This window comes from Crocodylus siamensis, chromosome 3 (genome assembly GCF_052110815.1).
Source record: "Crocodylus siamensis isolate JL-2025a chromosome 3, ASM5211081v1, whole genome shotgun sequence".
In the NCBI taxonomy this organism is placed as follows: Eukaryota; Metazoa; Chordata; order Crocodylia; family Crocodylidae; genus Crocodylus; species Crocodylus siamensis.
The window spans coordinates 483,653-511,088 of record NC_143397.1 but is presented as its reverse complement, the minus strand read 5'-3'; the positions used below and the strand labels follow the sequence as shown (position 1 = coordinate 511,088).

General features: G+C 67.5%; 2 protein-coding genes across 4 annotated transcripts; one reads left to right on the top strand and one right to left on the bottom strand.

Annotated features, from left to right (window-relative positions):
- The first annotated feature begins 459 nt into the window (after positions 1-459).
- Positions 460-7,297, top strand: SPAG8 (sperm associated antigen 8). 2 transcript variants are annotated; one of them, XM_090037446.1, is made up of 7 exons: positions 460-622; positions 1,130-1,655; positions 4,964-5,138; positions 5,565-5,614; positions 6,536-6,646; positions 6,873-6,935; positions 7,058-7,297. In XM_090037446.1, the coding sequence occupies exons 1-7, from the start codon at positions 582-584 to the stop codon at positions 7,181-7,183; spliced, it is 1,092 nt and encodes a 363-aa protein (XP_089893572.1). In that variant the 5' UTR covers positions 460-581; the 3' UTR covers positions 7,184-7,297. The 2 variants fall into 2 exon arrangements, with proteins under 2 accessions (XP_089893572.1, XP_089893573.1); XM_090037447.1 differs by having other exon boundaries at positions 6,532-6,646; positions 7,058-7,196.
- A 377-nt stretch (positions 7,298-7,674) lies between these two features.
- On the bottom strand, positions 7,675-25,768 carry NPR2 (natriuretic peptide receptor 2). 2 transcript variants are annotated; one of them, XM_090037444.1, is made up of 22 exons: positions 24,945-25,768; positions 20,131-20,330; positions 19,171-19,284; positions 17,840-17,975; positions 17,647-17,741; positions 17,402-17,531; positions 16,963-17,047; positions 16,521-16,641; positions 15,955-16,029; positions 15,737-15,814; positions 15,107-15,211; positions 14,160-14,231; positions 13,815-13,974; positions 13,413-13,568; positions 13,135-13,303; positions 12,406-12,552; positions 10,478-10,601; positions 10,252-10,320; positions 9,960-10,134; positions 9,757-9,855; positions 9,454-9,545; positions 7,675-8,374 (listed from the first exon to the last, which is right to left on the bottom strand). In XM_090037444.1, exons 1-22 carry the CDS (start codon positions 25,687-25,689, stop codon positions 8,312-8,314), a joined length of 3,210 nt encoding a protein of 1,069 aa, XP_089893570.1. In that variant the 5' UTR covers positions 25,690-25,768; the 3' UTR covers positions 7,675-8,311. The 2 variants fall into 2 exon arrangements, with proteins under 2 accessions (XP_089893570.1, XP_089893571.1); XM_090037445.1 differs by lacking the exon at positions 24,945-25,768 and adding an exon at positions 21,681-21,934.
- Positions 25,769-27,436: the final 1,668 nt, after the last annotated feature.

Sequence of the window (27,436 nt, the reverse complement as noted above, 5' to 3'; positions counted from 1 at the left end):
GGGGGGGCGCGGCGCGGCGCAGGCCGGGCTGGGCCAAGGCTCCAGTGGGCCCGGGCGCGGGGTGGCGGCCAGAGGATCGGCCCGCTCGGGCTCAGCGGCCCCGCACCGGGCGGGACGAGGCTTCCCGCTCAGAATGGTCGCACTGGGGGGCTTCCCCTTCCCTACGGGGCAGGGTCTCCAGGGTCCGTGCCCGCGCCCGCAGCAGGACGAGTCCCGGGGGGGTGCGACTGGACACGGGCTTGTCCCGGTTGGCGCGGGCGGGCTGGGCCTGCCTGGGTCGGGGCGGCCCCGTGCCTGTGACTGAGCGGGGGCCGGGCCGGGCGGCCGTTAGTAGGGGCCAGAGTGAACAGGACCCGCTAGCAAGAGCTCAGCTCCGCCCCGGCCCGGCCCGGCCAATGGGAGTGTGGGGGCGGGGCTTCCTGGGCGCACATGCTGCGTTCCACCAATGAGCGGCCTGCGTTTCTGTCGCTCAGCGACGGAACCGGAAGCGGTTGCGAGGGCAGGCTCCCCTTCCTCTCCCGCCCGGTGTTTACCGTCACCATGGCAACGCCGCGGGCTCGGAACCTCCCGGGGCCGCTGCGATGGAGCCGGGACAGCGCCGAGGGCCCGAGACCCCGCGCGGGTGAGGGGGGCGTGGCCTGCCGGGTTAGAGGTCACGGGGCAAAGGGGGGTGGGGGAGACCACTGGGAGGCAGGGTCTGGCGGGGGGGGGTCAGAGGTTACGGGGTCAAAGAGGGTTTTGGGGAGACCACGGCGGGGACCTAAGCCCTGGGGAGGGGGGTCCGAGGTCACGGGGTCAAAGGGGAGATCGTGGTGCCGCGAGGGTGGGGTGCACCCCGGGGTGCAGCTGCCTGCGTGGCTGGGTCCTGGTGCCGAGGGTGGCTCCCCCAGCGCCCCCCCCCCCCCGCTAGGGACTCGTCTCCCCCAACGCCTGCACCCGCCTGTCCGCAGCACAGCCTGCAGCCTGGCGGGACCGTGGGGCTGGGCCCTGCCCCCGGCGCAGAGCACCTCTCGGCCGGGGCACAGGTGATGTGGCCCCCGTGGGTGGCCTGTCTCTCTGGGCCCTGACTTGGGGTGTGCCTCCCGGTGCCAGAGCAGTGCCGACAGCGGCCCCTTCCTGCTGCGCACAGGGTGGCCCTCACCGGCCGAGAGTGGCCCCAGAGCCATGGAGAGGAGCTGCCAAGCGTGGCTGGGATCCCTGCAGAGGGGCTGCAGGGCCGTGGAGACAGCTCCCCCCCCGAGCATGAGGTGGGGCCCTGCCACGGGGAGATGCTGCCCTCTGCGGAGGGTCTGCGCCCAGAACTGCCGTGGGGCCATGGAGAGGAGCTGCAGGTCTGCGTAGCAGAGCCGCGGGACCATGGAGAGGAGCCGCAGGGCCACGGAGAGGAGCTTCAGGTCTGCGTAGCAGAGCCGCGGGACCATGGAGAGGAACCCCCTAGCACAGCTGGCTTTCCTGGAGAGCTGCCCCCCAGCCAGCCCAAGATGGGGCCGTGTGTGCTGGCGCTGCCACCCTGCCACGGAAGGCCTGGACCCAGCCTGGGGGTGCTGCCACCCGAGCCAGCTGTGGTGCTGCCCAGCCCCGCAGAGATGCCTGGAGAGCAGTCGTGGGAAACCCTGCCCCGAGGGAAATGCTTGATCCACAACTGGCAGGAAGAGGTAATTTCCTGCCACCGAATCGGGCTGTGTGGCTGCCTGGCAGCTCTGAGGCAGTGAGCTGGGAGGTGTCATGCGAGAAACTTGGGGGTCCCTACACCCCTGGCCATGAGCCAGCTCTGCACATAAGCAGCACCAGGCCAGGGCAGACCCAGGGCAGACCTGGCGTCCACTCAGCCCAGCACAAGATGTGTTAGAGGCAGGCACACATCCAGGGCTTGTCCAGTAGAACTGACCCTGTCGTGCCCTCCCTAGCATCCAGCATTATGGATTGGTATGGGGCGGTCAGCAGATGGCCCTGGCTGCTCTGGTCAGTAGCTCTCAATGGGCCTGTCCTCCATGACTTTGTCTGAGGCCTTTTCAAACCTGGGGATGCCACCTCCAGTGGCAGTGAGTTCACCTACAGGATGTGTAAAAGAAACACTTCTACTGGTTTGTTTTCAACCTGCCCCGATTAACTTCACTGCGGCCGTGGTGAAGTATCTGGTATTGTGGGACCTGGTGAAGAACAGGCCCTGCTTACTGTCCACACCCTTCAGGATTTCGTAGCCCTCTGTCACATCCCCTCGGCCATCTCCTCTCCAGACTTGTGTCCTAGCCTTCCCTTGTGCGCCAGCACAGCACCTGCTCCAGACTCTGATCATCCTGCTTGCCCTTCTCTGAACCTTTTCTAATTCCTCTATGTCCTTTCTGAGGTGCCCAGACCAGGACGTGGGCGCACTATGTGCTTGTATCATGGCATGTCTATGTTTTTGGTTCCCCAGGCTGGTGTGACCAGCAGTGTCGCTTACTTACCAGGGGAGGCGATTCTTCTGCTCTGTTCAACACGGATGAGGCTTCCCCTGGAGTCCTGTGTCCATTTTTGTGCCTTGCACTTCACAAGGAATGTGGAATGAGTAGGGAGAGTCCAGCAAAGAGCAGACAATATGGTGTGGGGCTGGGAGGCAACACTGATGAGGGAAGGCTGAAAGACCCGGGATTCTTTAGTCTGGAGAAGAGATGACTGAGGGGAGATTTGATCAGTCTGCAACCCCCTGAAGGCTGATTACAGAGAGGAAGGAGATGGGCTTTCCTGTGGCCGCAGGGGACAGGACTAGGGTGGTCAAGTGTTGGAGCAGGCACCAAGAGCAAGTGGGATATCCCGGTCCCTGGAAACATGGCTGAGGGGGTTTAGTCAGGGATGATCCTGCCTTAAGCAGGAGCTGGACTGGATGTGACCTCGGGAGGTCTGTCCCAGCCCCGCTTCCCTGTGATCCTATAAACATTTTATATTGGCTTTTTGGGTCCCTGGTGCACATGGAGCTGCCGTTTCTAGAGCAGTCTCTACAACAACTCTGAGGCCTTTTCCTGGAGGTGTAACAGTCAGCTACATACGCGTTGTAAACGTGCAGTTGAGGCTGCTTTTCATAGGCGAATGACTTTACACCTGTCAATGCTGAACTTCATTTGCTCCTTCTCTGCCCGCTCACTCAGCTTGGTGAGACCTTTCTGCAGCTCCTCTCCATCTGCTTGGGATGTAACCCCAAGGAATAATGTAGTATTGCTGTGAATGTGGGGAATCCACCATGCACACCCTTCTCCAGGTCATTCAGGCAAACGGTGAACGGAATGAGGCCCGGCACAAGTGCCTGGGGGACCCCACCTTGCCCTTCCTCCATCCTGCAAGGTGCCCATTCCACCCTACCCTTTGCGTCCTGACTTTTAACCAGCCCATCCCCCTGCTACTGTGCATCGGGCCATGGGCCAGCCCTCCACGTGCTGTCCTGCCTCCTTGGTGCAGACCTGTGGTCCTGCTGTGCTCCACTCCCTCCTCTGTGCCCCTCTCACCTGGTGGCTCCTGTTCCCTGCTCCCTCCACCCAGACTGACCAGTGCCAGCCACTCTGTCAGGCCCAGGCCAGGGCAGCCAGTGGGGGAAAGCAGCGGGTCTGGGGCTGCCTCATGCTGCATGTGCTGCAGTCCAAGCACTGCTGCAGCAGCCCTGTGCGTGACTGCCGAAGCTCCCCCCACCGCCGGGTGCAGTCACAGACTGCCCTGGGTGACCTTGAGGGCTGAGCAGTGGAAACAGGATGAAATTCAATAGCACCAGGCGCCTGGTGAGGCACCGGGGCCGATCGCAGCATCTCTCTCTTGAGCTGGGGCTCATTGCTATGACAGGACTGGGGTGCGGGGAGAGGCCCAGACGTGCAGCACGGTCTCTGGGCAGCTGGGAGCCAGCAGCGCGGTGCTACTCTGAGCAGGCTTGTGTGGTCCTGGGCATGAGTGCAGGGCTTCTCCCTGGCTGTGAGCAGCGTGGGCCTCCATTGAGCCCCTCGGCATGTGGCTCTGGCCCCTGGCAGTCGGAGAGAGGCACGTGGGTGGGAGCAGGTGGGGGGGGGGTCAGGGGAGGGGGAGCCAGCGCTGGCACAAGAGCTGGGGGGACCCACAGGCTGGGCATGAGCTGGGCTGGGACCGAGACACAGGGCTGCCCTCAGAGTCAGGAGGTCCCACCCAGTCCTGCACTGGAGCTGGGTCAGTTTACAGGATCTCCGCCCTCCCACTCCCCCGTGGGGCTTGTGCTGGCAGGGGCTGGCTGGAAGGCCTGAGGGCCCCATCAGTCTTGGCTGCGTGCGAAGCCACTTGCCCAGCCTGTGGCCCCTTGCTGCACATGCAGCTGAACCTGGCCAGCTGCAGGGAACACGGTCCTGGCACCTTTGGAGTCTGTGTGCCCAGTCCCTGGGGTCTGTTGGAGCCCTCCCAGCACAGGCAGCACTGCCCAGGGCCCTGGTGCCTGAGCAGGTGGTCTCAGGATGGGGGAGGCTGCCTGGGCCTCCCAGGGCCCGTACCGCAGAGAGCTGCAGGGACTGGGGCTGCCTTCCCAGGAGCCGGAGACCAACGGGGCTCCAGTCTGGTCCTGCGGGGCAGAGGGGAGGCTCTGTGCTTGGGTGCCCAGGGAGAGGAGGGTTACCAGGGCCTGGCCTCAGAGGCAGAGCCTGGGTAGGGGGTCAGGGCTGGCCAGTGCAGCTGGGGCCAGCGTCTTCCCTTATTTCATGGCTCCTTTGCTCCTGCCCCACCCAGCAGCCTAAGCTGGGTCCCGGGTGCTGCTCTGGCAGGCTGCGCACCTTGCGGGGCAGCCAGGACTGGTGGCAGCACCAGCAGCATGGAGGCTGCTGAGCCCGGGGCAAGGGGCTGCATGGGGTCACAGGAAGCCTGCAACTGCTGCAGGGTGCTCAGAGGTCATGTGCTTGGGGCAGCAAGCCCACGTATGCCGTGCTTGGTGGGGGTCCCAGCACTGGCCCATCCCAGCCATGGTCACATTGCTCTGTGTTCGCAGAGAGCCACCAATGAGCTGGACCAGGTGCCCAGCCCAGAGCTGGGCAGCGAGGGCATCTTCTATCGGCACGGGCACCGCGGGCTGCTTACCCCACAGCAGTGCGCCCGCCTGGCCGACAGCACCACCATGAAAGACGCCTACCGCAGGCCCGTCCCCACGGGGCTCCCCCAGAGAGGTGAGGCTGGTGGGGGTGAGCAGGCTGCAGTGCATTGGCGCGGGTGCAGGAGCGGCTGCATGTGGGCACCAGCCCCTGCCAATGCAGCATTGCTTCCTGGGGCTGTGTATGCGGGGGCTGCCGGCTCTGTGGCATGGAGCTGCCCCCGGCTCTGGCACAGCTGGCATCTTTCCACCAGCACGGCCCAAGCGCTGCAGCTGTGCACGTGGCTCACATGCCCTGTGCTGACAGCTGTGCCACGGCCACACGGCTTTTTGTGACAGGAAGTGCTGGCAGGGACAAGCCACGTAGCATGTGGCAGCCAGCTTAAGACGGTGTAGGGGTCACAGGTGGCCCCTGCCCAATGGGCTGTCACAGCCCCTCCCAGACCAGGACCCGGGCTGGGGTGGGCCACGGCACTGACAATGTCGCCTTTTCTCCTGGCAGGGCAGCGCGAGGCCATGCTGGAGCTAATGCTGTACCACAAATACAGGCAGGTCAGCTTGCCTTCTGCCCCGTCATCCTGGCTTGAGCACTGGCAGGGCTGGCACAGGGCAGGCCCATTCCCCCCGCCCACGGCAGGGTCTCGCTGCCTCCGTTCCCCCTGCCGTGCACTGGGGCTGCGGGAGCTAGGGCTGAGTCCAGCGCAGGCCTACCCCGGCCCCACTGCACCAGGGTCAGGGGCACCTGGAGGTGGTCCAGCCGCAGCTGCAGACCTGGCACCTGTCTCACTGCAGCAGAGCGAGGAGCGGGTGATAGCGAGCAGGCCTGGCGCCCCAGCACAGCCTATCCCATCCCACACAACCCCCACGGGACCAGCTGTGAACCGGGCTGAGCCTGAGACGCCCCTGGCCCTGCTTCTGTGCTTGTGCTGGACCAGCTGGCACTGCCTGCGAGCCCAAGGCATTTCCTGCTGCTCTGCCTGCCTGCGAGGGTGGCGGGGCCAGGTGCCAGCCAAATGGGGCAAGCGTGGGGTGGGAGCTGCCTACTTCCCCCGCTGCAGGCTACACTGGGAGAAGGGAGCGGGGAGCATGGCAGGCTGCGCAGGGATGGAGGCAGGGGTGCTCAGGGCTGCTAGTGAGCTGGGCTGGGCCTGGGCCTGCAGTGCCAGCTAAACCTGCCATAGGAGAGCTGGGCACGTATGCAGGTTGTGGCTCCAGCACCCACAGGCTTGGTGATATGTAGTAGCCGGGGGCGGGCGGGGAGGAGGAGGAAGGCTGGCTGAGTGGTACTGGCGCAAAGGCAGGGGGGTCCAAGTCAGCCCTGCCCGGGCACCAGCCACATGGCACCAGCCTGAACGCAGCACCACGGCTGGGCTCCGTGCAGACCCAGGTCCGGGGACTGTGCAGTGCATCCCTGGGGGCCGGGGCTGGCAGGGGTGGGGTGGTGCAAGCAGTAATGGGGCTCTTTGCAGGGAGGAGACGCTGAGGGAGCACCGTCCACACCCAGTGCCCATGGAGTCGCTCTCCACCACACACAAAGACTACTGCAGGGAGGGCTTCTGCTCCGCGCCCCCACCCCCCACCCAGGTGAGCCCCTCTGCTTGGCCACAAGCAGGGCACAGTGCCAGGGGCTGTGCCTCCAACCCCCAGGGACTGCAGCCCCCTGCCCCAGGCCCACAGTAATGGGGCTGAAGGAGGGGGCACAGGGGCGTGTTGGGGTGGGGGACGGGAGCCGTGAGGCTCAGCTGGGGCACCTAGAGGCAGGTGAGCAAAGCCCTATGCTCAGTGACGGGGCCTCTGTCTCTGCCTCCAGCCCCACAACTACCGCATGGAGCAGCCCCGCAGCTTCTGGCTGGAGAACGCTGCCTGCATACCTGTAAGTACCTGCTCCCCCAGCCCAGGGTCAAGGGCACTCCCACTGCCTTTGGGTGACCGCCCAGGCTGACCCTGGGGCCATGCCACGGCCCCCCAGCATTGCCTTGCTCCCCTCTCTTCCAGGGCATCACTAAGCCCCGTGCTGGTGACACCCCATTCAAGAGGAATGCGGCTTTCTCCACGCCCGTGGAGGACAGCTTGGAGCCGCCTGCTGGCCCCTGTGCTGGCCCGGCCCTGGCACAGCAATAAAGTCAATGGGACAAGCGGGCTCACGGGGCAGGACTGGGGCCCTGTGCGCCCATGGGGATGGCACCGTCCTGGCACCGTGTCCCCGTCAGAGCCGAGGCCCCTCCTGCCACTGACCCTGGGCAAGGTGAGTTCCCGTCAGTTGCTGGCGGCGCGAGGCATGAGCTCACAGGAATGTGCCTGGCCCTCGAGCCAAAGCAAACCCCACGGCAGCGAGGACTTCCCAGAAGTGTCCTGAACCCGCTCCAGGGGCCGTGGCAAGGACAGGCACAGCCTGGCAGGGGGCTGCTGGGAACCAGAGCAGCAAGGTCATGGGCAGAGGACACAGCCCCAGCCACACAGCCCCCTCCTGTGGTACCTGGACCGGGTCGAAGAACTCCCCCTGCCACTCCACCTAGGTGTTCATGAGGGCCGCCCCCTGGGCCAAGCCGCCTGCCCCCAGCCAGGTGCTCAGGGTGCTGCCTCAGGCACACAGATGTGGACTCACCTGCACATGTTGTGGGAGGTCTGTATTTCACCAAAATAGTGTGCACCGTCTGACTCCTATATTTACAAGGGGGAGCAGGGGGTCGTGGGCCATGGGGTATTTACAGTGGGCAGGAGGAGCGTGGGGCGTTTCCTGGGCTGGGGGAGCAGCTGCACTGGCCCCAGCATGCCTCCCGCCCCACTCTGCTGTGGGGCCAGCCTGGGCAGGAGCCCCTGACACGCTCATGGTGGGCAGGGTTAGCAAGTCCTGAAAAAAAAGCAGGCAAAGTGCCCTGGGGGTGGGTAGGCCGCCGGGCTCAGCCAGCCGAGCGGAGGCCGCAGGGGCTCAGGCCAGCTGAGCCCCAGGGAGGGGAGGAGGTGGGCAGTTGGGGCAGGGTCACAGGGAAACTCAGCAGGTGCGCCCGCAGGCTCTGTTCCTGCCCATGCCCGTGCAGGGAAGAGCAGCTGCGGGCCCAGGGCTGTGCCATGGGGACGCTGGCTCTGCTGATGCCAGTCAGGGCTGGGTCTGCTCTACCCGGGCCTGGGTATGGGCACCGGGTGCAGAGCGGCTGGCGTGGGCAGGACGGGCACGGCTCCCGCTGACCTGCAGTCCATCGGCAGCGCGCAGCAGTCGGAGATGGGGCAAGGGCTCCATGGCCGGAGGGCTCAGGCGACCATGTCGTTCTTCCTCTCGCCCAGCAGCCAGTACGTCCGCATCTTCCCCTTCCCCTGTAAGGAAGCACAGCGGGGTCAAGCCCAGTGTCATGGCACCGCACAGCTTGGTCTTGCCCTGCGCCTGACGGGCAGCTCTCTCCCAGCTGCACCCCCTTGCCCCTGTCCCAGCTCCCTTGACCTGTCCGTACTGCTCCCTCGGCTGGCCAGGCAGCAGCAGGGCTCAGCCCGCTCTGGCGGGCCCGGCGCAGGGATGGTGTGATGGGTGCGGGCAGGGCGGGGTGCAGGGACAGTCAACACCCCCCCTGACTCCACAAGCACTGCGGATGGGCAGCACACAGTGATTCAGGGAGTCACTGCACTTTGCACTTCCTGGCTTGTTCCTGCTAATCTCTCCCCTCTGCAGGTGTTAACAGCCTTCTCTCCTTGGTCAAGGCCTCAATGCGCCACTATTCAAACTCCTTTTTCCTGTAGTGCTGCTGTCCCGTCGCCCTCCCTGGTCACCTCTCTCCTATTTCAGGCCCTGGAAATTTCAGGCTTTAGCTAAAAGAAGTAATAACTTGGGTGCAGACGTGACCAACGGTGAAGTATCGGAGGCCTTGTCAAGACGCTCAGGGAGGCTCTGACAGCATGGCCTCCGGGCCCAGGAGCACCATCTTGGCATTGCTGACTCGGGTTTGCCTAGTTCTCTGTTTGCTGAAGCTCTATTTGTGACCTAGCAAATTCCTGCATATTTCACCAGAAAATGTTTGTTTTTGCTTGGCTCTGAAACCGCGCATGACAGCACTGCCCCAGCATCCCTCAGGCAGCCCGTGTGTCTGTAACAGGGCAAAAATGGGAGTTGGGGTCTCTGTGAGGCTGCACCACACCTTCTGCCTCCCTGAACCAAATCCTAGATGCACCCCTGGGCATAGCCCGTTCCCCAGCCTCCTCCAGCAGCTCTGACAGCCTATGTGGCTAGCAGGGATTGGGGGCAGCTGGTCCAGAGGCCCTAGGTCCTGTGTCCCTACCATCCTGACTGCTAGGTCCCCTGTCCACCCGCCCTCCCCGCCTGAGCGCCATCCCCTCAAGGGTCTGAGCACTCATGGCCGGCACCCTTCCCACCCCTGCATGCAGCTGCGGCCCCCACATCCCACCTTCATTTCTACGTCCCCGCGCAGCTCCAGCTCGAAGCAGCCAAACTCATCCAGGACCTCCTTGGTGGTGGAGGAGACGTGGATCTTCAGGGCTGCGCCGGACAAGGTGGGGGTCAGCAGGGCCCTCAGCCAGAGAGAGGGGGCTGAGGTCTAGGGTGCGCCCCAGCACTGAGGGCTGGGGGCCTGGCCCACTGGACATGGCCTGGTGACCTCCTGGCACCCTCAGGATGCCAGGGCTGGGCAAACTAAGATGCTAGGCCCGGGGGCACTGTCAGGGCTGGGGGCACTGTGCAGGGGACTCACCCTGCCCGTTGGACTCCATGCGTGACGCTGTGTTCACCGTGTCCCCAAAGAGGCAATACCGTGGCATCTTCAGCCCCACAACCCCGGCGCACACCGGACCTGCCGGACAGACGGCTACATCAGCTTGGTGCTAGCCCAGGCACCCATGGGGCACTGCCCCACGGCACACTGGGTGGGGGGGACCAGGCTGCAGGGTGGCTCACCGGTGTGGATGCCGATGCGGAGGTGCAGCTGGTCACTGGGCCGGTGCCGGATGCGGAAGGTGTGCACAGCGTCGAGCAGCGCCAGCGCCATGCGCACGATCTCATGGGCATGCAGCTTGCCGTTGCGCACTGGCAGCCCCGACACCACCATGTAGGCGTCGCCGATTGTCTCCACCTGCGCCCACGGGAATGGGGGTGAGGGGCTGCCACCTGCTCCTCCCAACCCAGGAGGCGACAGACCCCAGAGACCCCCGCAGGGGCCAAGACAGGCCTGTGTCCCCAACCCGCTCACCTTGTAGACATCAAAGTTGTCGATGATAGCGTCAAAGCAGGTGTACAGGTCGTTCAGCAGCGTCACCACCTGGGGCACAGGAGCTGGGGCTGAGTGGGACTTTCCACATCTGGAGACCCACTCCGAGCCCTGCAGGTGCTGGCAACTGGTGCCTGGCCACGTCCAAGCCAGCCCAGCCACACACCCAGAGCGGCCGGAGCCCAGGGAGCGACCTGCCCGCATGTACCTGCATGGGGGTGCTCTCTGCCGACAGTGCCGTGAAGCCAACAATGTCACTGAAGTAGATGGTGACGCTGTCGAAGGCCTCGGCCTGCACCGTCTCCCCGCGCTTCAGCTGCTCGGCCACGGAGCTGCAGGGCGGAAAGGAAAGTGGCTGGGGCTGTCCAGAGCTGCAATGGTGATCCCTGGTGCCAGGTCGCAGCCATCACCCCCAGCGCTCCCACAGCTGTGCACGTGCAGAAGTGACAGCACCACCAGTGCTGCAGGGACCCAACAAGGCCTGGCCCCTGCTCCAGGCATCAGCCCTGTCCAAACTGCCCTGCGCACGACCTGGTCTAACCTGACCCTGACCCTAACCCTGCACGGTCAACCTGTATACAGCGCTACAGAAAATCCTGAAGGGACCCCAGAGGTCACATTCAGTCCAAACCCGAGGCAGGACCAGCCCCGACAAACCTGGTGCCCGAGCTCAGAGCAGGACGACATAGTCACCCTGACACAGCCCCGGGCATCGCCCCTTCCCCACAGCCACCAACGTCCTGCTGCTGCCAGGGGTGCCTGAGACCCCAGGCCAAGGCCATGTCCCCTCTGCAGGGGAAGGGGAAAACCCCCAGTGCGGACCAGGATGAGCAGGGGGGAAATCCCGTCCTGCCCCAGTGCAGTGTTGGGCTGAGCCCAAGCGCAGGGGTCAGACCCTCCAGCCGGGACCCTGCGGATTGGTCCCAGCAGCATTGGCCCATCCCCATCCTGGCCTGGGTTGCACCCAGCTGATAAAGAAGGAAAAACCTGACATTGGTAGCAATAGGAGCAGGGGAAAATCCCTTCCAGGCCCATGTGGCCACCAGCAAAGCCCCAGAGCCTGCGGCAGCCACGCACCAGGCAGCCTGGGCACAGCAAGCAGAGCCACCCTCAGCCCCCTCCCTGCACAGCCAGAGCTGCCGCTGTGCTCCCCCCCCATGCACTTCTCCGGGCTCCTTATGACCTTCCCCGCCCAAGCCGCTGCGAGCTCCACTTCCTTCTCCCGCTGCTGAGCACGGTGCCCCCCGACAGCCCCGAGCACGGTGCCCCCCCGACAGCCCTGCCCCGGCTGCAGAGCAACATTCGTGGCCTCTGTGCCGATGCACATGTGTGATGGGAGGGGGAGCGTCTAGCAGGCCCTGCTCCTCCTAGATCACACCTGCCCCAGGCCCCCCCGGGGCTGCAGAGCCCACCCTTCCCCATTCCCTTGCCCCCTGCTCTGACAGGGAAGAAGTTTTTCCCCATATCCAATTTAAGCCGGCTTTGTAACTTCTAGCTGTTGGTCTGCCTCCTCCTTGCTGCAGCAGGAGCGAAAAGCTGCTTTTCCTCTCCGGCATGGCAGCCCTTCAGGTGTTTGCAGACTGCTGTCAGGTCCCCTCTTAAGCACGTTTTCTGCAAGCTGAACATGCCCAGCTCCTTCAGCCTCTCGTATGACTTGACTTCCAAGCCCTTGAGCATCTTTGCTGCTGCCTCTGGACCCTCTCTGGTTTCTCCACTTCCTTTTTTAAATGTGGACCCAAAAGTGCACCCAGTGTCCAGGGGAGGCCAGACTAGCGCTGAGCAGAGAGGCACTACCACCCCCTGTGCCTTGCACCTAATGCTTCTACTGATGCAGCCCCTCCGTGCAGTCCCCTGGGGGCTTGGGTGCGGGTCCCCCAGGGGAGTCAAGGCCCCAGCTGGGCAGCACAATGTTCCCAGGGGCTCCCAGTGCTGTGCTGGTCACCTGCCACTGTCACCACCCCTCCGCTCCCAGCCCCCCGGTGCCTGCGTGGGGGTGTACACATGCGCGTGCGTGCACAGATGAGCCAGCCCAGGGGCCAGTCACCTGCATCTGCACCTCCACCCCGGTCAGTGCAGCCCACGCTGGGTCCCCCCCCCGCCCCCGGCTCTGATGCACCCGCGTGGCCCCATGCTCACTGGGGCAGGATCTGGTAGAGCAGGTTCTCGGCCCTGCGCTTCTCCTCCAGGTAGGCCTGCGTCCGTTCCTCCACCAGCTTCTCCAGGTTGTTGGCGTACTGCTCCATGCGCGACAGCAGGTTGTCCAGGATGCTGGTGCTGCCCTCCCTGCAGGGGTAGGGGCATCAGGGGGCCCCATGCCCATGACATGGGCGCCAGGACCTGCCCTGGGTGCTGCAGGGCCCCATTTCTGCTGCCCCCAATGCCCCTGCCCTGCAAACGTGGCCCCACAACACCCCCCTGCTGGTGCGGCCCTAGGCTCCTGCCCCCCCCAGGGAAACACCCAGCTCCGTGGGGCACGGCCCCCAGCCCCACCATGCTGCACACAGCCATGGTCCCTGCCCAGCTGTCCCTAAGAGGCAGGCGGGCAGCTTCAGGACTATCTTCACCCCCGCCCCCCCCAGACAGCTCCTGGATGGGGCATGGGCAATGCCCCCCCCCACAGGATGGGGGGCACAGATCAAGGCCCCAGGTGGGGACCCCATGTGGCACATCAGTGTCCACCCTAGGGGTGACTGTTCCTGGGGGGGCAATGCCCAATTGCCCTCCCCTGCATCTCTGCGCTACCCCCACCCTGTGGCACTGTAACCCCCAGTCCCCGCGTCCTGCCCCCTGCTCCTCGGGCTGCCTCCGGGTCTCTGTGGGGCACAAGCCCCTGCTGCACAGCCCCGGCCCATGCCAGGCACCCACTTGTTGAAGCGGCGGATGAAGACCTTGACCTGGCTGAAGTCAGGGCGCTCGGCCGGCTCCTGGGCCCAGCAGCGCTCCATGAGCAGGGCCAGCTCCTCGCTGTGCGCGCCCAGGTCGATGGAGGGCCGGAAGAACGGCGCTTGGCTGTGCCGCACCTTCTGCACGATCTCTGCGGGGCAACGGGGATGTCAACGCAGGGGCGGGGGCCAGGACCTGGGCTGGGTGGGGCCTGCCTTGGCCGGCTGGGGAGACACCGCCGCCCCGTACCCCCATCTCACCCTTGGGACTCAGGTCCATGCCCTCGACGTAGAAGGGGCCGTTGCGCAGGGCGATCTCCTGCAGGATGATGCCGAAGCTATAGACGTCGGCCTTCTGCATGCCCTGGGTGGGCAGCTGCCCCTTCTGCAGCAGCTCAGGCGCCGTCCACAGCTTCTCTGCCAGGACAGGGCATGGCGTGGTCAGCGGGACTCGGGGAGGCGACCCCTCCCTGCCCCCAGCTCCTAACCCAGGGGCTGTGATGCCCCCTGCCGCCCATGGCACAGCTCAGGGACCCCTCCAGACCCCATCCACCCTGACGAAGCCCTGCGAGGGGGCGCATCCTGCTCTGCACAGGACCACGAGGGGCTGAGCGCTGCATGGGGCACCAGCTGCGGGAATCGGGCGCCCGGGGCAGTGCTCACTGGCGTAGAGCGCGTGGGCGTCGTCGGCGTCGGGCGCGGCGCGGAAGCTGGCCAGGCCATAGTCGGTGATCTTGAGCACGAAGCGGCTGTCCACCACGCAGTTGGATGACTTGAGGCTGCCGTGGTGCCCGATGATGCTGTTGTGCAGGAAGGCCATGCCCTGCGCCGGGTGGACATGAGGTGAGGACCAGGCTCCTGGCCCAGTGGGACCCCACGATCCCCCTTCATGGGGAGTCTGAGCCTGTCCCGGGGGGGTGGGGATCTCATCCCCATCCCCTGTGGCACCAGAGTTTGCCCCTGGAGCATGTGGCTGCAGGTGCCCGCCCGGCCGTGCCCGCTCGTTACCTTGACGATGTCATTGATTAGCGAGTAGCGGAACATCCAGTCCAGGTTGATGCTCTCGTTCTCCAGGATGTCCTGGAGGCGGCGAGGGGGATACGTCAGGCATGGAGCAGGGGCCCCACCCCACGGGAAGCCTCAGCCACTGGCACCACGACCACAGCAGAGACGGCCCCAATCCCAGTGCTCACATCGGTTCTGCAGCCTCCCTGCATCCACTGCACTGGGGCCAGTGCCAAGGACAGAGCCCCTGCCTGCCCCTGGCCCGTGTCCCCAGGGCAGTATCAGACTTGGCCACGACGCTGCCTTTGGAGCATGTCTAGCAATGTCCACCACAGCCCCAGAGGCCCTGCTTGCAGCTGGCAAGAGCCCAGGCCAGTCTTTTGCCCTTCTGAAGAGCAGCAAACACCTGTCCTCTCCCAGTCTGCTGGACTCCCCCACAACCAACAAGAGTTATTAAAATGAATGCCAGAGATCTCTTTGGCCAACTCTTTTAGGACTCTTGAGTGGTGGAGACCAGAAGGGGGATTGTAAACCCTCTCTTCCTTGGGTACATTGGTTAACACCCTCCCTGGCTCCCAATGCCTTGGGAAGAGGCTGCCCATTCCCACGTGATACAGACGTCATTTTCCTCCAAACAAAGCAACAAGGGGTTTCTTCGTCCTTATCTTTGTACCACCCTGTCTCAGCATAAGGGCTGCCTTTGCCCCAATGCGCTTCAGACACCGTGTTTTCCTGAGGCTGAAAGCTGAAGATTTCCCCCCATGGCCTTTAGCTTCCCTTGCTTGTTTCCTATGCTGCCCTTCCTCCCCCACTGGCTATTTCTGCTGGCCCTTCCCTTCACACAGCCCGGGCAGGCCATGGCCGGGGGCCCTGGACGTGCCAGGGCTGCAGGGGCGAGTCGCCGTGCCCAGCCCAAGATGGAAATCACCGCGAGTCCCTGGCCCACACACCTGCAGGCTGCCCCGCGGGCAGTACTCCGTCACGATGCAGAGGTTGGGTGGGTCGATGCAGGCCCCGATGAAGCGCGTCAGGTGGTTGAACTGGATGTCCCGCATCTGCCGTGCAAACAGCGCCAGGCAGCCCCTCAGAGCCTGGTCGGGGTGCCCAGCACGCCACAGCCCCGGCCTGGGTGGCTGGAGACTGCCGGGCCCTCAGAGCCCCCAGCCACGGGCACTCTGCCATCCTGGCAGCAACATGCGATGGTACAATTACAGCTCAGGGATAATGGGAGAGGGGGAAGCAGATGTGCATGCATGTGCCTGTACATGTGCAGGTCTCCAGGTGCATGCATGGCTGCATGACTCTAGGTGCACGCGTGTGGCTGCATGTGTTTCTTGTACAGCGAGTGTGGCTGCAGGACCCCGGGATCATGCGCATGGCCCATGGCCACAGCCATATTCCCCATGGTCCCTGAGGGCACAGCCTAGACAGGGACAAGGCCGCAGCTGGCCCCCACCCACCCTCACCACACCACAGATGTGCAGGCCGAGACCGCCACGCACCCTGACCCCTCAGCCCGGAGCCGTGGCCCCTGCCCCTCCTGCACCCTTGGCCGGGAGCTCGCAGCCCCCAGGACCTACGTGCTTCAGTTCGAAGAGTATCTGCCTCGTCAGCTCAATCCGCTTCTTGTTGACATGCTTGATGGCCACGACGTTCCCCTGGGGAGCAGGGGGCAGGCAGAGTCAGCGCCGCAGTGGGGGGGTTCAGGGCTGGATGGGAGCACGAGGGGAGGATGGGGAGCACGGTGCCAGGATGGGGGTGGGGTGGGGTGGGGGCACCGCCGGGGCCCAACACTGACCTTGAAGTGTCCGGTGTTGGCAAAGACCTGGTACTTGCCATGGGCCGTCATCAGGGAGCCGTAGCTGGAGCCGCGCTGCCAGGGAGGAACCGCGAGGGCTGTGTGGGCCCCGGGGTGCAGGGAAGGGAGGAGACGACGCAGCCGCCAGCACCCACGTGTGAGACGGAGACGCCGGGAGCAGCAGCTTGGCGCGGGGGGGCCCAGAGCCCCTGGAGCCGGAGCCAGGACTGGCCCCACCACCAGTGACCGGATCCTGCAGGGCGAGCCCAGCCCAGCCCAGCCGGGGCAGCCGCGCAGCGGGTGCCAGGCAGGCACCAGCGGGTGGTGGCCCCTGAGCTGGACAGGGGTGTCTGGGGTCGGAGGGGAGGGCAGGGCCCTGTGGGGCTGGCACAGGGCACAGCTCCACGGGCACGGCCTGGGCAGTGTTAGGGGGTGACTCCGCGGGGGAGCTCCACGCAGGTGCCAATGAGGCGCAGGGCTGGCTGGGGCGGGGGTCGGGGTCAGGCAGTGGTGCAAGGCACGGGGTGCAGAGGGCAGCAGGGGCAGCCCAGGGCGCGGGGGCTCACCAGGGAGAGCGTGAGCCGGCTGCCAGCCCCTTTGTGGCAGCGGTCGGTGCTCCCGAACTGCAGCTCGTCCCAGCGGATGCGCCACAGCATGCTGGCCAGCTCCTTCTCCAGCATCAGCTTCCTGGGGACCCAGCCAGTCAGTCAGGGCTCCTGCCAGGCCTGCCCCCAGGCCCAGGACACCCCCGAGCCCCCAGCCCAGCTCCGCACGGCTCCCGGGGTGCGACCCGCCAGAGGCTGTGGGGGGAACTGGCAGCACTGGGCGGGCGCGTGGGAGAGGCTGGCCCCCCGCCCCGGGCTCCTCCGGGCCAATGGAGCCAGACAGCGACAATGCACGTGTGTCTGTGTGCATGCAGTGTATGCACACGCGTGAGGCTGGTAGTGTGTGCATGTGCCTGGGCACAAGTGGGAAGCAGCTCCAGGAGCCCCCCCGCTCTTGACTCACCTGAAAATCAGGAAGCTGGAGATGCCGAAAATGACAAAGGTGAGGCCCGTGCCCAGGGCCACGATGGCCAGCGTGGAGAGGGGGGCTGGGGAGGAGAGCGTGTCACAGGGCTGCTCCAGCTCTGGGGCGGCCGGCCGGCCAGGCCAAAAGCTGGACCAGGGCCGGAGGCTCCAGCACCGCGAGCCATGACGCCTCCCCGGGTCTGGTTAGCGTGGCTGCTAGGCCGGCGGGCGGGCTACTTAGCCCCGTGGCCGGCAGAGCTGACGAGCCCCCGGGAGCTGAGCTGCGCTCAGGGCGGGCCCACGGCCGAGGAGGTTTGGTCCTGGGGGTTTCCGCTATTCACAGCTCCAAGCTGGGGGGCAGATGAACGGCAGTGCCCCCAGCCCTGGGGGGGAACCCTGCCCGGGGGGCAGCCCAGCGGGGCAGGGGCAGTGCTCACTTTGGTCACAGGAGGGGTCATCAGAGTCGAAGACGCAGGGGGGGTTGTCCAGGGGGGGCGCGCCCTTCACCCAGGGAATGGGCCGCAGCCAGACGATCTGCTTCTCCGCGCCCATGTAGTGCCCCACCACCTGCAGCCAGATGGGCCCTCAGACAGCCTGCACCCCCCTGCGCGACCCCCCCCGGCCAGGGCTCCCCACCCCGTGGGACCCCCCCGGCCAGGGCTCCCCGCCCTGCGCAGCCCACCTCGAAGACGCCGCTGGCCAGGTCGCCCATGGCCCACAGGTTGAAGTCCGTGTCGCGGTCGTTGTTGCCGTCCATGCTCACCAGCCCCGTGACCCCTGCGGGAGGAGGGGAGAGGTGCTGGGGCACCGTGGGGGCAGGACGCCAGCGCCCTCCGTGCCCCCAGCCCCGTCCAGCCCTGGCCCCGTGCCGCTACCCTGGAACTTGCGGTTGCGCATCTTCTGCAGGATGCGGGTGGTGTCCTTCTTGGAGCTGCCCTCGCTCAGCGTCTCGTTCAGCGCCATGGCATACAGCAGCACCCCGTCGTGGAAGCAGCCTGCCACCAGGTTCATCTGCACACGGGGAGGGCACGTCAGCGCCGCCAGCTCTGCACGGCCCCACACACCCAGGCACAACCCTGGCGTGGCCCCTCCATATGCAGACATGGCCCAGACATCTGGACGTGGCTCCACGTGGCTCCCCTATGCCTGGCCATGGCCCTGACAGGGGCCCACATGCCTGGACACGACCCCTCCATGCCGGGACATGGTCTTGACATGGTCCAATATGGTTGGACATGGCCCCACATGCCAGGATATGGTTGCCCACATCTGAACACGACTGTGACAACCCCCCACCCCATGCCTGAACATGCCCTGACATGGTCACACGCACCCAGACATGGCCCCAGGCACCTAGCCGCAGCCCCGGCCTGGACCAAGCTTCACTTGCTTGGACACAGCCCTGGCACCACCCCAACATGCTTGGACACGGCTCCAACATGCCCAGACATGGCTCCACATGCCTTGCCATGACCTTAGCCTGGCCCAAGCCCCTGGACGCTGCCCTGTGGACTCTGTGGGCCCCGGCAGGACCCCTGGCAGGCCCTGGGCGCCCACCCGGTCCCTGCAGAGTCACGGCCGTGCTCCCCAGGAGGCAGCAGGAAGAGGACTGCCGGGGCCAGGGCCAGGGCCAGGGCCGGAGCGGGGGTCCTGACTGCCCGCGGGGCCGGGGGCGCTGAGCAGCGGGGGGGAGCTGGGACTCCTGGGGTGTCCTGCCGCCCCCGCGGCACACCTGGGCAAGTCCCTTCCCCTTTCTGGGCCTCGTGCCCGGCTGCGTCCCCTGCGCGGGGCGGAGAGCAGTGACCTTGAGGACGGAGCAAGGGCAAGGGGATGAAATTCAATCGCACCCGGCGCCGTCATGCGCTGCGTCCGGGACACGGAGCAAGGGCTCCGGGCGGGCGAGGGGGGAGGGGCCGCCCCCGTCGTGGGGGCTGGGCGCCGTGGTGCCAGGACACGCCCACGGCAGCGCGGGGTGGCGTGGATGCCCCCAGAGCCGCGACGCCAGGCAGCGCAGCTACGGGAGCTGCCCAGCCACGGGGAGGCCCACCCCCAGTGCCCCCCCGCCCCACGGCAGCGGGGTGTCCTCTGCACCGAGTCCCCGGGCGGGAAGGGCTGCTCGGCCCCACGGCAGCCGCTGCCCCACCCAGGCCCCCACAGCCCAGCATGGACAGGCGGGTGGGGGCACGGCGTGGCGCAGCCCCCTCACCAGTGAGTAGTTGAGCTCCACGCCGAAGTCCTCCTTGGCCCGCTGGATCAGCTGGGTCTGGAAGTGCTGGTACTCGGGCGTCTGCGGCTCGTGGTACGTGATCACCAGCACCGTCTGCAACACGGGGCATGGGCGTCAGGCGCAGGACACGTGCCTGAAACCCAGTCCCCAGATTCCACCTCCCGCTCCTGGAGGTGTATGGGGAGCATGCGAGGGGGTGCGGGACCATCGTCAGAGACAAGGAGGACTGGGAGGGAGCTCAGGAGGTCACAACTAGTCCAACCCCCTGCTCCAAGCAGGACCAGCCCCAGCTCCGTCATCCCAGCCAGGGCTTTGTCTAGCTGGGTCTTCAAAACCTCCAGGGATGGAGACTGCACCACCGCTCTGGGAAGCCTGCTCCAGGGCTTCACCACCCTCCTCGGGAGAAAGTTTTTCCTAATATCCAACCTCAACTTCCCTTGCTGCAGCCTGCGCCCGTTGCTCCTTGTCCTGCCATCTGCCCCCACTGAGACCAGCCCAGCTCCATCCTCTCTGCAGCCCCCCGGCAGGGAGGTGACGGCTGTTATTCAATCCCCCCCCTCGTCTCTTCTGCAGACTCAGTCAGCCCAGTTCCCTCAGCCGCTCCTCACCAGTCCTGTCCCCCAGCCCCACAACCATTTCCATTGCCCTCCTCTGGACTCTCTCCAATGTGTCCACATCCTTTCTGCAGTGGGGGGCCCACAGCTGGACACAGGACTCCAGATGTGGCCTCCCCAACAGAGGGGAGGAATCGCTGCCCTGGATCTGCTGGCAGCGCTCCTGCCGATGCAGCCCTGGATGCCGGTCGCCTTCCTGGCACCAAGGACACACTGCCGGCTCCTGTTCAGCTTCTTGTCCCCTGTCCCCCCAGGGCCTTTCTGCAGAGCTGCTGCCCGGCCGTGTCCCCCCCATCAAGAACAGCCCGGGGGTGCGGGGTGGTACCTGGAAGGCCTGGCGCAGCCCCGGCTCCTGGCTCTGGTTGCTCTGCCAGGGCACGAAGGCGCCGCGGGTGCCGTCAGCCTGCAGGCTCTCCCCGAAGACATCCACGTAGAAGAAGACATAATCGCCGTTGGTCAGGTTCTCGCGCTGCGCCAGCGTCATCACCCGGTGCAGCATGTCCAGGGGGCCGCAGATGTAGATCACTGGCGGGGGGCAGGGGACGGGGCGTCAGGCATCGCCGGCTGGGGCAGGGCCCTCCCCGTGGCTCCAAGCTGCGACCCAGCATCTCCGGGGGTGGTGTCCCCAGAGCCCCCCATCACCCCGCGGCGGGACTGCCCCTTCCCAGCCAGGTCACGCCAGGCCAGCCCTGGAGATGGGGATCACCTTGAGCTCAAGGGCACGGGGGCCGCATGGTGACAGCAACATGCCTGCTGGAAGACCCCCACCCAGCACGGAGCCCCCAGGGCACAGCCCCAAGCTGCCCCATGGGCACAGCGCATCCATGCGCCCATTCCCTGGCTGAGGCTCTGCGTCCCGGTGCCCCCCGCCCCAGCGGGTCCCTGGCTCTGATTTCCCCCCATGGGACATCCCGGGATGATGCCCGTGCATGGGGAGGTGGCTCCCGCTCTGGCCCAGGCCCTGGTGGGTCCCAGGGAGCCCGGCTGTCCATGCCTGGGCAGCACATGCCATCAGAGGCGGCTGCGGGGGCCTTGCTGTCTCCAGCCGCGGCTGCCAGAGATCAGCCGAGGTCGAGGGATTTGCTTTGGCTGCAGCTCGGGGGCCGCGCTCTGGGGCTGCTGGGGGAGGAAAACCACCTGGTGAGGGGCAGGGGCCCAGCACAGAAGCTCGGCTGGGACCAGCACCGGGACCGGAGCTGGACCACGGCACGCGTGTCCCCTCCCTGCTCAGCCACGGACGCCCCCCCAGCTCAGCCCCCCCCCCGGGCACCCCCGGGCAGCCTGGCACCGGTGCCCCGGCCCCAAGGACGGAGGCCTTGCCAGGGCCGGGCGCAGGGGGAAGGTCCAGAGCCCCGGCCCCGCACCGCCCCTCCCGGCAGGCCGATCCGGGAGCAGCCCCCCCACTGCCCCCAGCCGGTGCCCGGCATGGGGAGGAGACATGGCCAATGCGAGGCCCCGGGGGGCTGGGGGTGCAAGGCCAGGACACAGCAAGGGGCGCCTGGGGGCCCCGGCCTGGCTGTCCCTGTGGGGGTCTGTCCTGGCTCAGCCCGAGCCCCCCACGCCTCCGTGACAGACCGTGGCTGTGGTGCGTGAGAGCAGGGCTGCCCCCCCATGCCCGGCGGTCCCCAGGGGCTGCCCGCATGGAAATCCCAGTGCCCTTCACCCAGGCAGTGCCCTGGGACAGCCTCCAGGCTACAAGTCGTGGGGCAGGCCCAGGGAGGCCGGGATTAGGAATGGGGGAGCAGGGATGCTCCCCCAACCCTCAGAGAAAATCCCCGCGTCAGCCCCACGCTGCCGCATGCTATGAACATGCACACGCCTGCGAGCCCCACGTCCCACATGCGTGTGCGCTCCCTGCTGTGCCCCTGCGCACACCTGTCTCGCCTCCATCACCCTCCCGGCTGCTCCTGGTGACAGGGCCGGCCGCGGCCGCAGCCCGCGCTGGAGCAGCCCCGCCCGCACCCCGCCTCTCCCCGCACATCCGTGCGTCTCGCCGGGCGAGCCCCTGTCAGCGCCGCCGGGGAGGAGCGCGACCGCGACGGAGCCTGGGCTCGGTCCGCCCAGACCCGCAGCCTGCCGGCCCCGCAAGCCCGCACCGCTCACACCGCTTCCCGCAGGCCCCGGCGCCAGCCTGCTGCTCGCCCCCAGCCCGGGTGCCCCCGCCCCGGGCCTGCCGCTCGCCCCCAGCGCCGGCCCCACAGGAAGCGCCGGCTTCTGCGGCACGCGGCGCCCGCCCTCCCCGCCAGCCGGGAGCGGCGAGCTGCAGACCCCCGGGGCCCGGCTGCAGCCGCGCGGCCCCCGCGGACGCCCTGCCGGGGTCTGCCGCTTCGTGCCGCCAGCCGGGCCCGGGCTGCCAGGCCCTCCCTGCCCGCCTCGTGGTGCCGGGGGGGACCGTGGGCAAGGCCACCGGCACCAGGCCGTGCCCCGGGGCTCGTCCTTGCACCCAGCCCCACGGCCGCGGCAGGGGGGCGAAGCCGCGCCCGGGGGACTCGGGCTGGCGCCGGGCGCGCGGGGAAGGGGCCGGGGCCGCCAGGGAATCCCTGGCAGAGGCCGCCTGGCTCCAAGCGGCAGGAAAACATGTTTGGGTTTGCGGTCCTGCAGCCGGCGCGCAGGCTCCCGGCCCGGCCCCTCTGCCCGCGGCGCTAATTGGAAACAGAGGGCGTCTCTGCTGGCAGGAGGGGGCGGCCGGGCCCGATCCCCGGGGCGGCCTCCCGGCCGCCGCGTGCCCGAGACGGGCCCGAACCCCGACCGGGCCCCCTTCGCCGTGCCAGAAAGCAGCCAGTGCCGCGGGAGCCGGGCTGGCAGGGGCCGGGGATTGAGCAAGGCGGGGGGAGGCGGCGGCAGGAATGTCACACCGCGGTGCTGCCCTGCACACGGCGCACACATGCGCATGCACACGCACACGCAGGGCCCCAGACGTGTGGGGGCGGGGGCGGGGGGGCAGGCGCCTGCCCAGCGGAGCGGGGTCGGGCTCGCTGATGTGCGTCACGTGCGTCTCCGAACAGCCTCGCGGGCCTGGGCCCGGGGAGAGCGGCGGGGCAGCGGCGACGGCGGCCCCGTCCTCACGGATTAGTCCAGCCCTTCTGGGAAGCTGAGGGTGCAGCCAGACTCCGTGCGGGGAGGAAAGGGGCGCGGGAGCAGCAGGGCAGGGAGCGAGGGGCACGCCGGGCCCCTCCATGCCGGAGGCTGCGGGAGGGAGGGACAAACCCGAGTGGAGCCCGGTCGCTCTCCGCCGCTGCGGGACACCAGACACAGGACAAGACGACCCGGGCTCAGACCCAGCCCAGGGCAGCGCCTACGTCCTTGGTCAAGGCCATGGCAGCCACGCACACAGCAGAGATCACGGCCCCCCAACCCCCTCCCGCTCTATGTCGACTCCACCGTGGCCCCCACACATGCGGTGGCGGCTGTCCCAGTCCCCTTACACACACACACACACACACACCCCACCCCCACCGCTGCCCCTACACGCGCCCACAGCCCCCCCGCTGCCCCGCCCTGTGCCCCGGCTGTCGCCTGCCACCCCTGCCTTGCCGCACGGCCGTGGTGCCTCTGTGCCAGCTGGATCATGGGGTACAGGCCCCCCCGGCACCGTGTCCCTCAGCTCACCTGGGCCGGCTGCGCCCGTGGGAGGGAGCGTGCCACATCCGCGCCTGGCTGACAGCTGGCCCGAGCTAGGCCTGGAGAGACCCCACCGCCACAGCCTCCCCTGTGCCAGGCCCAGCACCGGGCCCCCACGGACCGCCCGTGGGGCAAGGAACCTGCGTGTGGCTCAAGGGCGGCCCCGGCGTGGAGCTGAACTAGCCCAGCTGGGTCCCAGGACAGGACGGGCTCGTCGCAGGGCCCTGGCACCTCTGCGCAGCGCGCTGGGTGCCAGTCCCACAGCCCTGGCCTGGCTGCATCTCCCTGTTTCTCCCCCACCCCACCATCCCTGGCATCTGGCCTTGCCTTTGGCATGTCTTGTGGCCCTTGCGCCTGGGCGCAGTGTCCTGGTGACAGACCCTCAGCCCCGACCTTGGTCTGGCATCTTGGGCTTGCCTCTGGCTGCCCCACTTTGCGCTCCCTGGCTCTAGCCACTGGACTGAGACTCCAGCTGACCATGACCCGTGAGCACCAACACCCTGCCTACTGCACCTGGACCCTGGCCCGAGCCTTTGGCATGGCTTGCAGCCCCCAGCTTCCCCACGCACCACAGCAGACCCCCCCCGCCCCAGTGGGTAGTGACGGATCCCGGCACCTGCCACGCTACGATTCAGGACCGACACCAAGTGGGAAGCCCTGGCTGAGACCAGCACCGTCGGCCTTGTGCCGCGTTTGTGCTTACAGGCTCTCACGTTACAGAAGCGCAGGGCCCCGGAGCCCGGGGTGGCAGAAGTGTAGCCCAACCCCTGCCCGAGGCAGGATCAGTCCGACCCAAACCAAGATGCGGGCTGGGGACCACGGGCCCAGGGGATGCACGAGGACACTTGTCCCTGCCCTGTGTCCAGCGCCGCTCTGTGCTCAGCATGGGCAGGCTGGGGAGCAGCTGGGAGCTGGGCAGGAGATGGCGTACATTTAAAACTGATGTACTAAACGCGGACCGGCTGTTTACTTGGCCCCCGGTCAACCAAGCAAACAGGCTGTGCCTGGTCACCAGGGCCAACCTGGTTTCAGAGCCAGCGGATCTTAGCTGCCCCCCGCCCCCGCCCCCCCAGCCTGGAGAGCAGGAGGAGGAGGAGGAGGAAGGCTTCCTGCTTTTCCAGCTCCCACCTGGACTCCAGGCCGTGAAGGCCGCGGTGCCAGCGCCAGCGGCTGGAGACCCCCGGCGAGGACGTGGCTGCCCTGGACCAAGCGCTGCGGCTCTGGGGGGCACGCCTGGCGCCAGGACCCTCCGCGGCGCCTCGGCTCCCGTGCTGCGGGGGTCCCAGGATGGGCGGCCCGGCCCGGCCCGGCCCCCGGGCTCTACCAGCCACGCTGGCTGCGGGGCCCGGGCCCTCCCTAATGACACAGCACCGGATGCATTAGCGAGCAGCAGCTGGCTGGGTCGATGCGGGCTCATCAATAATGGAGCAGCGCAGGCGGGCGCTCCCGCGGGGCCCGCTCCCCCCGGCCCGGCCCCGGCGGCGAGGGGCTCGCCCCGCGCCCCCCGCCCCCGCTCACCGCGGGCGCTGGCCTTGATGAAGGCGACGGCGCTGTGGGCGCCGCCGTCGTCGGGCGCGTAGAGGTGGTAGCGCACGGCGAGGCGGGCGCCCTCCTCCAGCGCCTGGAAGACGCCCTCGATGGTGAAGTAGTAGGGCCGGTCGTCGGTCTTGCGGTCGGCGTAGAGCAGCGCGGCGCGCGCGCTCCAGTTGAAGGCGCCGTGGAGCCGCGCCGCGAAGGCGCCGAGCTGCGGCGCGGACGGGCCGGTGCGCACCGTGGTGCGGTAGTGGCGCCGCTTCTGCCCGAAGCCCGCGGCCACCGCGCCGGCCGTGACGAGCGGCAGGCGCCAGTGCGCGGCGAAGCGGCCCACGGCGGCCGCGGGGTACACGCAGCCCGGGCCCAGCAGCACGTCGGGGTCGTGGTAGAGCCGCAGGTCCACGGCCTGCAGCGGCGCCACGTCCTCGGAGCAGATGCCGTCCAGCTCGGAGCTGAGGAAGCGGGTGCGCACGGCCAGCGCCCGCGGCAGCAGCTCGGCGCGGCGCAGCGCCTCCAGCGCCAGCCCCACGGCCGGGCCCACGCGCGGCCAGGCCCACGCGTAGCTCAGGTTGCGCTCGGGCAGCACGGCGCCCAGCGTCAGGGTCAAGGGCGGCGGCTGGGGCAGGCTGCGGTTCGCGCCGTCGGGCTGCGCCCCGCACAGCGCGGCCAGCACCAGCCCCAGCCCCAGCCCCGGCAGCGGCGGCGGCGGCGGCCGGCGCGGGGCGCCCATGGGGCCGGGCGGAGCGGGCTCGGCGCGGGCTGCGCTCCCGCCCGGACTGCGCTGCCTCCGCGGCCGCCGCCGCCGCCCCGCCCCGCCCCGCCCCGGGGAGGAGCCGCCCGCTGCCCCGCGCGCGCGTGCCGGGGCCGAGCCCGGCTGCGCGCGGCCGCCCCTTCCCCGGGGCCAGCCCTGCGGGGAGACCCGGTTCAGCCCGCCCCGGCACAGCCGCCGGGCCGGCCCCTCCTAAACCCAGCCGCAACGCCACAAGCCCCAGCGCCTCGCCCGCCAGGCCCTGCCGCAGCCGCACGTCCCGGGCCCGGCCCCGCGGTCCAGACGCGTGGGGCAGGGAGCTGGGCAGGCGGGCGGAAGGGGGGCCAACTCTGCAGTGCAGGGGCACCCGTGGCACAGGCCTGGGCGTTGTTTCTCTCCCTCGGCGCTCGCTCTGGCACAGGCCTGGGGGGCTGGGGTGCGCCATCCCTGCAGTCACCCCCATGTCGGGGCCCTGCATGACCCCGGCCGCAAGCCCACGAGGCTGCTGGGAGCAGAGGCGCTGGATGGGGTCCTGACCCCCGCGGGGCGGAGAGTCCCCCTCCAGGAGGCCTGGCACCTGGCCCAGGTGAGGCCAAGCCGCGCGGGGTAGGAGGCGGCGGCCCCTGGCCCCTGGCCCCCGAGCACAGGCACCAGACCCGGCCTGCAGGCGCCCGCCTGGTCCTGCTTCCTGCCACGAGCTGCGTGAGGTCCTGGTGCTGGGGCCTGTCCCCCCCCAAGTGCGCCAGGACAACGGCCGGGGGCTGGCGGGGGCCTAGCTCACTCCATGCCCCGGCCGTCCCCTCTGCTCTGCTCTGCTCCCCTGGCACCAGGGCCAGCTTGGGGTTTTGCCCCCCAGCCCCTTCTCACGGTCTCTCGGAGCTGGGGCCCCAGGGAAATCTGCCAAGGCACAACAGAGACCACAGATCCCCTCCTGTGGCTCTGCCCGTAGGCTGGGCAGGTGTGGGCAAAGGTAAACCAGCTCTGTGGAGAGGTAACGGGTCGGCCCAATGGCGAGAGAAGTGGCGCTGTACGTGCACCCGACCAAACACCCGGGGACCCTGTCAGCCCGCTTCGACCGGTTCATGTCCTGCGTCAGGAGTGTCCTGTGGAAGTCCAGGACTCTCCTGATGTACGGACACGTGAAAATCGAGGTAGCAAACTGTGTTAAAATGGTACCCAGTGGGCTCCAGCCCTACTGGAAACCATTGGAGGGGACAGAGGAAGTGGCCAGCACCTCCTGGCAGAGGGACAGCTGGCACAGGCTCATCAGAGACCCCCTCGAGGGACGAGGACAGCAACAGGGAAGGAGACAACAAGTCAAGCGACCACGATGGGGACAGTGAAGATGACAACAGCAGCAGGGGATCCACCGGTGACAGCGACAGTGACGTGAACTAGGGGTTTAAGCTCACAAGCGGTGCTAGAATAAAAGGGACGGACAGTGTGAATGAGACAGGGAAAGGGATGCAGGTGGGTGCGTGGGAGCGATTTTTGTAATGGGCACGTGGGTATTAAGGGTTAAGGCTTTTGGAGAACGAAGTACTAGATGATCTATCGATCTATCCAAAAAGAAAAAAAGCCCGTCTAGTGCCGTGGATCCCTTGGTCCCGACTGGCGGCTCATCCTGCTCCGGGGTGGGGCCAGGGCCCAGTGGTGGCTCGGAGGGCCGGGCCCTGTGTCGCAGGTGGCGCGTGGCTGCAGGAGCAGCCGGCTCCCGCCTGTCCTGGGA

What these genes read in the sequence shown, in the direction of transcription:
- SPAG8 (XM_090037446.1), top strand. Translation starts at nt 582, where the DNA reads ATGGAGCCGGGACAGCGCCGAGGGCCCGAGACCCCGCGCGG. An exon ending in TGTACCACAAATACAGGCAG is followed by an intron (nt 5,615 to 6,535) that starts GTCAGCTTGCCT and finishes CTTTGCAGGGAG; the next exon opens with GAGACGCTGAGGGAGCACCG. An exon ending in AGAACGCTGCCTGCATACCT is followed by an intron (nt 6,936 to 7,057) that starts GTAAGTACCTGC and finishes CCTCTCTTCCAG; the next exon opens with GGCATCACTAAGCCCCGTGC.
- NPR2 (XM_090037444.1), bottom strand. Translation starts at nt 25,689, where the DNA reads ATGGGCGCCCCGCGCCGGCCGCCGCCGCCGCCGCTGCCGGGGCTGGGG. An exon ending in TGGCCAGCGGCGTCTTCGAG is followed by an intron (nt 17,532 to 17,646) that starts GTGGGCTGCGCA and finishes ATCTGGCTGCAG; the next exon opens with GTGGTGGGGCACTACATGGG. An exon ending in TTCATCCGCCGCTTCAACAA is followed by an intron (nt 12,553 to 13,134) that starts GTGGGTGCCTGG and finishes CTACCCCTGCAG; the next exon opens with GGAGGGCAGCACCAGCATCC.